This window comes from Yarrowia lipolytica, chromosome 1C, assembly GCF_001761485.1.
Source record: "Yarrowia lipolytica chromosome 1C, complete sequence".
NCBI classification, from domain to species: Eukaryota; Fungi; Ascomycota; class Dipodascomycetes; order Dipodascales; genus Yarrowia; species Yarrowia lipolytica.
The window spans coordinates 3149826-3158389 of NC_090772.1; the positions used below are offsets into that span (position 1 = coordinate 3149826).

The 8564-nt window shown below is 48.7% G+C and overlaps 3 protein-coding genes and 2 non-coding genes across 5 annotated transcripts; 1 reads left to right on the forward strand and 4 right to left on the reverse strand.

Annotated features, from left to right (window-relative positions):
- Nucleotides 1–1258: 1258 nt before the first annotated feature.
- Nucleotides 1259–3349, forward strand: YALI1_C31510g (uncharacterized protein; the record flags this gene model as incomplete). Its single annotated transcript, XM_502153.4, has 1 exon — nucleotides 1259–3349. The coding sequence occupies one exon, from the start codon at nucleotides 1259–1261 to the stop codon at nucleotides 3347–3349; it is 2091 nt and encodes a 696-aa protein (XP_502153.2).
- A 439-nt stretch (nucleotides 3350–3788) lies between these two features.
- On the reverse strand, nucleotides 3789–3907 carry YALI1_C31537r. The gene has a single exon (XR_002432110.3). It is a non-coding gene; the product is annotated as a 5S ribosomal RNA (ribosomal RNA).
- A 4-nt stretch (nucleotides 3908–3911) lies between these two features.
- Nucleotides 3912–3982, reverse strand: YALI1_C31538r. The gene has a single exon. It is a non-coding gene; the product is annotated as a tRNA-Gly (tRNA).
- A 900-nt stretch (nucleotides 3983–4882) lies between these two features.
- YALI1_C31549g (uncharacterized protein) lies at nucleotides 4883–5083 on the reverse strand (the record flags this gene model as incomplete). The annotated part of the gene is made up of 1 exon (XM_502154.3): nucleotides 4883–5083. One exon carries the CDS (start codon nucleotides 5081–5083, stop codon nucleotides 4883–4885), a length of 201 nt encoding a protein of 66 aa, XP_502154.1.
- Nucleotides 5084–6602: 1519 nt separating this feature from the next.
- Nucleotides 6603–7942, reverse strand: YALI1_C31576g (uncharacterized protein; the record flags this gene model as incomplete). The annotated part of the gene is made up of 2 exons (XM_502155.3): nucleotides 6603–7807; nucleotides 7873–7942. 2 exons carry the CDS (start codon nucleotides 7940–7942, stop codon nucleotides 6603–6605), a joined length of 1275 nt encoding a protein of 424 aa, XP_502155.1.
- Nucleotides 7943–8564: the final 622 nt, after the last annotated feature.

Below are 8564 nucleotides of genomic sequence, written 5' to 3' on the forward strand. Positions count from 1 at the left end.
AGTTTTTGGCGCCACGCCTGTTGTTGATATATTGACACAATGGGTGGGTACAGCATGTACAGTACAGTATGTACAGTAAGCCGAAATTGGACCCATCTCGTACCGAATGAATTGGGGTGTATTCACCTGTTGCCACTGCTTAACGCCTCATCTCCATTTATTCACTCACACTCGTATACTTTGATGCTCCGAGGACTCCAAGCTCAAAGTGTGAGGTAAACTCTTTCGAACTGGCGAGCTGTTGTACAGACTGCTGTCATCCACGCTAGAAAGGACCTGGCAATCGATCTCGGCTACCGAATCCCGGCCCATGTACCCGGATTTTGTCCATCAAACGTCGCTTGCCCTCAATTCGGTTTCTCGCATATCTCTGATCTCCTCCTCCCGACATTCGCGGTATCTTTTTTTGCCCTGGATTTAGTCCCCAGTCTGGATGGCATTTAGGTTGTGGCCATTTAGACTCCCGTCCTCACGAGACTCCAGACAATGATCCGTCTGAAACAACCCAGCGATTGTGAACACGAGGATACACACGGGCCCAGAAGGGTTAAAACTTCCCCAGATGGAGTCTGATGGGGCCAGTGAGAACCATCTTGTACCTTCTAGAGCTGTTTGTAAGTCACCAATTGGTTCGTATGTCCTTCTCGGAGATGGTCAGCTTGGCCACTATGCATCTCTCTTTTTCCGTGAGTTTCCGTCTCTAATTGTCGTCACTTGCGTCTGTCATTCCCATCTGCATTCTCCCTGTTTACTCTCCCACACAGCCGTTGCTCTCAATGCACTCCATCTCAGTCTATCGCAGACGCTCCATCTTTCCACGGTGCAATCAGTCCAATCAAGACCACGCTGTTATCTCATTAGAGTTCCGTTATCTCCCAATTTATCTGGCTATATGAAAGTTTGTTGAGGGGGTGCGGAAGACGAGTAAGAACGATGATTGCGTTGTAGGGAGCATTCCAGTGCGAAATGTGGCGATATTGGTATTCAAATATGTGCATTTGGTAGTGAATTTCGTTCTTAACGCTCCAGTTTTCGATTTACGCCACTCTAACACCACCTTAACCCTCCCTGGCGAATCCCCACTTATCATTTTTTGCTCCCAATTGACCTGCATATACTTTGTCTGCATGCAGACTAGACACACTCAGATTGTACCACGATGGGGTCTAGATTGTCATGATCCAAACCCGTCAAAATATAAAATGAGGAACAAATCCACTAATACTACACCACTAACAGCTGCAACAAGCACCCAGCCATGCACAGACTATCACAACTAGCTACACAAACAACCGCGGCCACCATCACCGCAGGTCATCCTCTTGATCCTCTCTCTCCCTCCGAAATCGAACATGCCGCTTCCATCGTCAAATCGCAGATGCGAGACTCGTCTCCGTACCGGTTCAATCTCATCACGCTGATCGAGCCGCCCAAGGCCGAGCTTCTTGCGTGGGAGGCGTCGCCTTCCTCGGTGGCCAAACCTCCTCGACGAGCGGAGGTCGTACTCGTTGTGAGAGGCAAGAAGGGCGTCACCGAGGGCCGGGTCTGTCTCACCGGCTCAAAGGTGCTTTCGTGGTCCGAAATTGAGGGCGTCCAGCCTATTCTTACCGTTGACGACCTCCAAAAGGTCGAGGAAATTGTGCGACAGGACCCCGAAGTCATCAAGCAGTGCAAACTCATTGGAGTTGACAACATGTCCCAGGTGTACTGTGATCCCTGGACTATTGGCTATGACGAAAGATGGGGTGCCGAACGACGTCTACAGCAGGCGTTCCTCTACTTCCGAGCCCACCAGGACGACTCCCAGTACTCCCATCCTCTTGACTTCACTCCAATCTACGACGCCACGGAGCAGAAAGTCATCTTTATTGATATTCCTCCCGTTCGTCGACCTCTCTCCAAGCTTAAGAATTCCAACTTCAACCCTCAGGATATCTCCAAGACTACCGGTTACAGAGACGTGAAGCCCATCGACGTGTCTCAGCCCGAAGGAGTCAACTTCAAGATGACCGGTCGAATCATGGAGTGGCAGGGATTCCGATTTCACGTGGGATTCAACTACAGAGAGGGAATTGTGCTGTCTCAGATCTCTTTCAACGACCATGGTAACCAGCGAAACATGTTCCATCGTCTCTCTCTCGTTGAAATGGTTGTTCCCTACGGAAACCCCGAGCACCCTCACCAGCGAAAGCACGCCTTTGATCTGGGAGAGTACGGAGCCGGTCTCATGACCAATCCTCTTTCCCTCGGATGTGATTGCAAGGGAGTCATTCACTACCTTGATGCGCACTTTTCCGACGCCGAAGGAAAGCCTCTCACTGTTCCCAACGCTGTGTGTATCCACGAGGAGGACAATGGTCTGCTTTTCAAGCACTCTGACTTCCGAGACGAGTTCCAGACTTCGATCGTCACTCGAGCTACCAAGCTCATTTTGTCGCAGATTTTCACCGCCGCAAACTACGAATACTGCGTCTACTGGATTTTCCACCAGGACGGTACCATCCAGCTGGAGATTAAGCTCACCGGCATCCTCAACACTTTCCCCTGCAATCCCGGAGAAGATTTGCATGGCTGGGGCACAGAGGTGTACCCTGGTACCAACGCCCACAACCATCAGCATCTCTTTTCTCTGCGAATCCATCCTGCCATTGATTCCCAGCTGCATCCAGGTAATTCTGTGGCAATGGTGGACGCTGAGCGGTCACCCTTCCCGCCTGGACACCCAGAAAACCTGCACGGCAATGGTTTCCGGCCCAAGCGAACGGTCTTCAACAACCCGATCGAGGCTATGACGGATTATGATGGTAATACATCGCGAACTTGGGACTTTTTCAACCCGAAGTCCATCAACCAGTACTCCAAGAAGCCCGCTTCTTACAAGCTGGTGTCTCGTGAGTGCCCTCCTCTGCTTCCTCAGCCTGGTGGACTGGTTTGGAACCGAGCTGGTTTTGCACGACACCATATGCATGTTGTTCCGTATGTGGACGGCCAGCTGTACCCTGCTGGACGGTTTGTTTGCCAGACAAGTGGAAAGCCCTCAAGGGGTCTCCCCGAGTGGATTGAGCAGTGCGGAGAGAAGGCCAATATCAACGATACCGATGTTGTTGCCTATCACACTTTTGGTCTGACCCATTTCCCTGCTCCCGAGGACTTCCCTTTGATGCCTGCCGAGCCCATGACTCTACTTTTGCGACCCAGAAACTTCTTCCTGCAGAACCCGGCTTTGGACGTGCCTCCTTCGCATGCTCGAACCACCACAGAGGCCCAGGCTGCTTCCGGTGCTAAGGTTGTCTCTCTTACCGACAAGGTGTCGCAGCTGGCTTTCAATAAGTCGTGCTGTTCCAAGTAGCGACTCAAGTCAGACAACGAGTAGTCCATCCACTGTTCTTCAAGCTGGTCTTGTTTATTTAACTCTTAATATATCTTTTATATTGCCTCTGTTTGGTGAATTGGTAGCATTTCAAGAGATGTATTGTAAGATTTGTAGCATCGTCTTTGAGGTATGAGTGTTTGTGGGCACACACCCAGCACAGACCATATAACCTGGGATTACTGTACATACTAAAGGAAGTGGTTTTTATACAGCCAATCGAACCCTAGGGAGATTTTTAGTCGACTTTTGCTTGCTATCACACATGAAATGTACATACTGTGATCAACTCAACCCCTACATACAGAGAAAAAAACAGTGCATATCACGATCCGAATGAATATGGAATATAAATGGTGCCGAAACCGCCTACAAACACATGGGACGACAAAAATACAACTGCTAAGAGATTGAAAAAGATTACAGCACCCAGGATTCTCGTATGGTCTCCCACTACAATACTAACTGGGCTCTCTGGTGCTTGACTATGGCTGATCGGACGGGAAGCCGTATTTTCACCAGGATATGGCCGTAACCACACTGCGCCGACCCGGAATCGAACCGGGGGCCCATCGATGGCAACGATGGATTTTACCACTAAACCATCGGCGCGGAAATTCTGACTGGAAAAATTCAGAAATCACTGGTAGGAGAAATCCTTGTTTTTGAGCCGGCCGGTATAGATATGGGGTAAATGGTTCTTTTTTAGTATTCACTGGCACTTTAGGATCAGATTCATATATTAGACATCCGGATCGACAGACTATTACCCCTTTTATCGGTGTTGTGGCGTGCGCACTTTTCACATTGAGTTTCTGTCGCGTGCTGTATTGAGTGAAACTTGTTGAAAAATTACGTCTACAGTACAAGGACAAAATGCACAATTCATACAAGAAAATAACTCAAGCCTCGATTTGCTCGTTGCGCCACGGCTTATGTTTTTCTTTGAAGCCCGTGTTTCTACACAAGCTCTCACTAGTGCCGTTCCGACATTCCAATGGCCCTTATAGCCGTGTGTGAAAAGTCGGAGGGGTATTCGGAGATTTGGGCAAGGGGGGAATGGACCCGATTTCAAATTAATGGATACACGGGGGTGGTTCTGGAGGGGCTATACAACTCTACAGTGCTTGTGGTCTACAGGTTGCTGCTTATGGAATGTGCGGTTATATACCCGAGAAGCGGCTTGGTTACCGGATGAGTGATGTGAGTTTGACGATCGTATTCGGCGTAGACACACTTGAGGAAGTCGGAGAACACCTGCAGCAACCTCTGGAATGTGACTCATAGTTTTCTAGTGATGGGATACGATAATATGGTATGAGTGCTGTTGATAGCCCATGCGCGGGCATGACTCGGCAAGTAGTCAACATTCTGGAGCCCGCAAATGTATACAAACTTGGATGATGACTTCCATAGCAGGTGCTCTATACAAACACATTTCTACAATCGTTTTATCGGGTAACAATATTAATTATGGTGGGATCACTACTAGTTCAGCTTCTAGCGTGCAACTTAGAAGAGAGCAGCGACAACAACAACACCGGCAGCGGCGGCAGAGACACCAAGAGCAGCGGCACCGTTGGCCTGGGCAGCAGCGGTGGAGGGGGGAGCCTGGATCTGGCCATCACCGATCTGGGTGACGACGGCAGTGGCGTTGGCGGCGGCGGAGACAATGCCGGCAACAGCGGCAGCGATAGCGAGAGAGAACTTCATTTTAGCGAGTGTATGAGAGAGTGGTTTCTTGGCAGCAAAAGGGAAGAATCCAGTCGACTTATATACATTTTCTTTCTTCGGGGTATCCGCATGTTATCCGCTTTTTTTCTTCGCCCGTCGGCTTTGTCATGTTTCACCCTCTACGTCTGGGCTATTGGCAGTGTTATCAAGGTTCGCATTCTGAAAGGGACCCACTGATAAGGCATTAGAGGCTTGGCGAAAGGCGAAAAGTGGGAGTGGAGGCGGCTTTTTTTCCGTTGTCGCGTGTAAATATATATATTCACGTGACAGGAATCTCACCGTGCAATTCTCTTGTCTCTACGACTTGTACAACTCCCGCAAGACCTTTCCGCAACCCCCCGTGTCAAACGCATGTACCTGCACATCTCCCAAAAAAGGCGAGTCATGTCCAAATCGAGCTTGCCAGCTGCGTCTTTAGAAAAGGCTTGTTTTTCAGGTGCAAACAAAAGAATTCCGCGGTAGTGCGATGAGCGATTTTCAGGCTGCTTGGATCACTTTGGATATGTTTGCTTCGCGTGTCAGACCAAGCCCACCATTTGTACTGGCTCCACTACAGTGCGTTCAGTACAGAGGTCCATACATGTGCACCTCCTTCTTTACAGCCCGTGTGGCTACTCGCGTGTCCTGTGCGTATTCCACTTGTACCTTCTGTTTGGGACGCGCTAAAAAGAGTATAAACAAGTTACACCAGTTGCTTTAGCAACCACAGCCTCCAGCTCTATCCCACCGTTAATTGGTTGAGGTTACTGGGGGTCTCTGAAGACGTCTGGCGCGGTGCTCGACGGTTATGCCAAGCAAGTTTTGATACCGCCGTCACTGTCAGGAACATCTGTCACCTGTCACCCGTGAGGGGCATTATTATTCACGTCATCATTCCACACAGTTCGCGTACTTCACTAGCGCCGTCTTGTGCTGCTTTGTCTGATCCACTCGTGTGCAAAACTTTCGCACTTCCCCCATGTCGATTGTAAGATACCGTTATTGCGCTTCCCGTTTTGGCCACCTCGGCTCCCAATTAACTGCGAGCAAGTCTCGGCACGTGAGATCGGACTTACAACTCATGATATTACCGGTACAAATACTGGATGAGTATGTACACTGCAGTATCGCGAATACACCTGTAGCTGTGGCGTATGTTTACACTATATGCTAACTTTTGGTGGGCGGTGTAGTAGCTCCGTTCCCAGTATTACTGTCCATACCAGAAACATGCTTGTCCCGCGAAGCAACCCCTTCAGTATGTAGCAGACACCATACCGAGCTCGAGATATGTTATTACGTGGTTCGATTGTCGCAAACGCCTTGCACACCAACTTTGGTTTAATTGCTGTGTAGACCGATAAGAGATAAGACTTGAGAGTTCCAAGATATTCACATTCAAAACATAACACATTTTGCGCTACTCGTACAACCGCTTAATACAATAACTTATCCTATATTACATATTCCAATCCCTTGTGCCCATTCTGCCCTTGTTTTTCCTTCTACCTGCTCTCTCCTAGTCGTCATCGCTAACAGGAGCCTCTTCAACATCAGACAACTCAATAGGCACAATGAAACTCTCGTGCTGACCAACAACGCCTCTAATCTGCTCAATGGTCATCACATCTACCTCCCCATCCTCATCGTCCTGCCGCTGCTGATCAATATCTTCCTGGTCAGCCATATCAAACTCGTCTTCCTTTTCCTCGTAGTTGATGTTCTCTTCGACCTCAACGAAGTCAGGAGCCAGAGCTGACCACCGCTGAGGCGTGATAGTGGACCACAGAAAGATCTTACCCGAGTCCAGACCGATAGCAGCAAGAATGGGACGACTGGGATGCCATGAGATGCCTGTCAGTTCCTCCTTGGGACCCTCAAAGATCTTCACCAGCGAACCCATGCTCGTTTCCCACATGTACACGTCATGTGACTCGAAAGTCGATGCCAGCATGTACTCTCCATTGGACGCAAACGTGATGGAGTTCCACTGCAGCCTGTTCACCACGTCCTGGTATTTGAGAATAACTTCAAACTCCCATGTATCAGGCTCTGTAGACAGAAGAGTCGGCACCTGGATCTGACGAATGACTCGATCTGACGAATTGATTCCAAGAGAACGCCCGGATTGACTAACCTCAATGTTTTTGATAGATGAGGACGTAACTCGAGTTGAATGCAGAATGTCACGGGTGTCGGTAGAGATAACGTTAAGAAACCCCCTAGAGGTGCCTGCAAAAATATACTTGCCGGACTTGTCGAATTGCGTGACAAGAGTGAGATGTTTGACCGGTTTCTTTGTCGTTTCCGAATCTTCGTCGTCCTTCTGCTCGTCTGTAGGCAGATCATGCATCGTAGGCCCCCCTCCTCTTTCCGTGTCCAAGTGCACAAGTTTGGGAGCTGCCTCGTACAAAGAGACTACAAACAGCGCGTGACCCGAAGGATGCAGTTGTGCGCCCCAGACCGGGGTGTTGAAATTGATCGTCTGTGTCGCCTTTTTGGTGCTCAAGTCCCACAGCATGCACGTCCAATCTCGTGATGAAGACAGGATATACCGTCCATCTTTTGACCAACTGAGACTCTGGATCTGTCGCGAGTGGCCGCGAAGAACAGCAATAACTCCGTGCGTGTCGAAATCGAAAATTACAATTGTGCCATCCACAAGCCCCGATGCAAAGTAGTCTCCCTTTCGATTAAACGAAATGCAACACGAGTGTCCCCATTCTGTGTTAGTTTCTGGAACTGCATGTGATTCGCGTATCTCGCGTGATTCTGGCATGCGTACTCACTCAGCCTCTTGCTTAGGGTTTCCGGATAGTCCTGGGCCAGCGAAAACGGATCCAAAAGCGATAAATTCATGCTGATGGTGATCTTGCAGTTGGCGTTGAGTGGTGAAGTGCATGTCCAAAAGTTTATCTTAGTCACGTGCTCAACTCTGATTATGCGTTGTCATTGTGAGTTCGATTCCAGGGTGTGTTGATTATTGGGGGGTTTAACAACTCTACTCAATTCTTCATCACAAGGAAGACACATTCGGTCAGAAGGACTAACGTGACCGTATTGAGTCTTCTGATGACACTTATCAGATAATACTCTTTTCGAGGACGTCACTCTTTCATACTCGTTACTACGAAAAGCGTACCGCATATAACCGCCTCTCAGGCATTGGATATTGGTGTTGTAAAACTACAAATACCGGTACATCTACAGTAATGGCTGACAGACTCGCGGCTACTATAATGAGGTTGGTGAACGTGAAATTACGATTTCGGTTCCTGGTTTTTCATGTTCATGTCTTTGAAATTACTTTTGATGGCTGCCTTCCACGTGGACTGATTTTCAGGTCCGCAAAAACGTTCAATATTTGTAACTAGTCATTTATTTTCAGCAGTTTATTTTTTCCCAGCCACTTGGCAGTCGTTCTCTTGACCTTGAATTTCTTCTTCGCAGATTGCTGCCTCTTTTAATCGCCTTTCTGTTT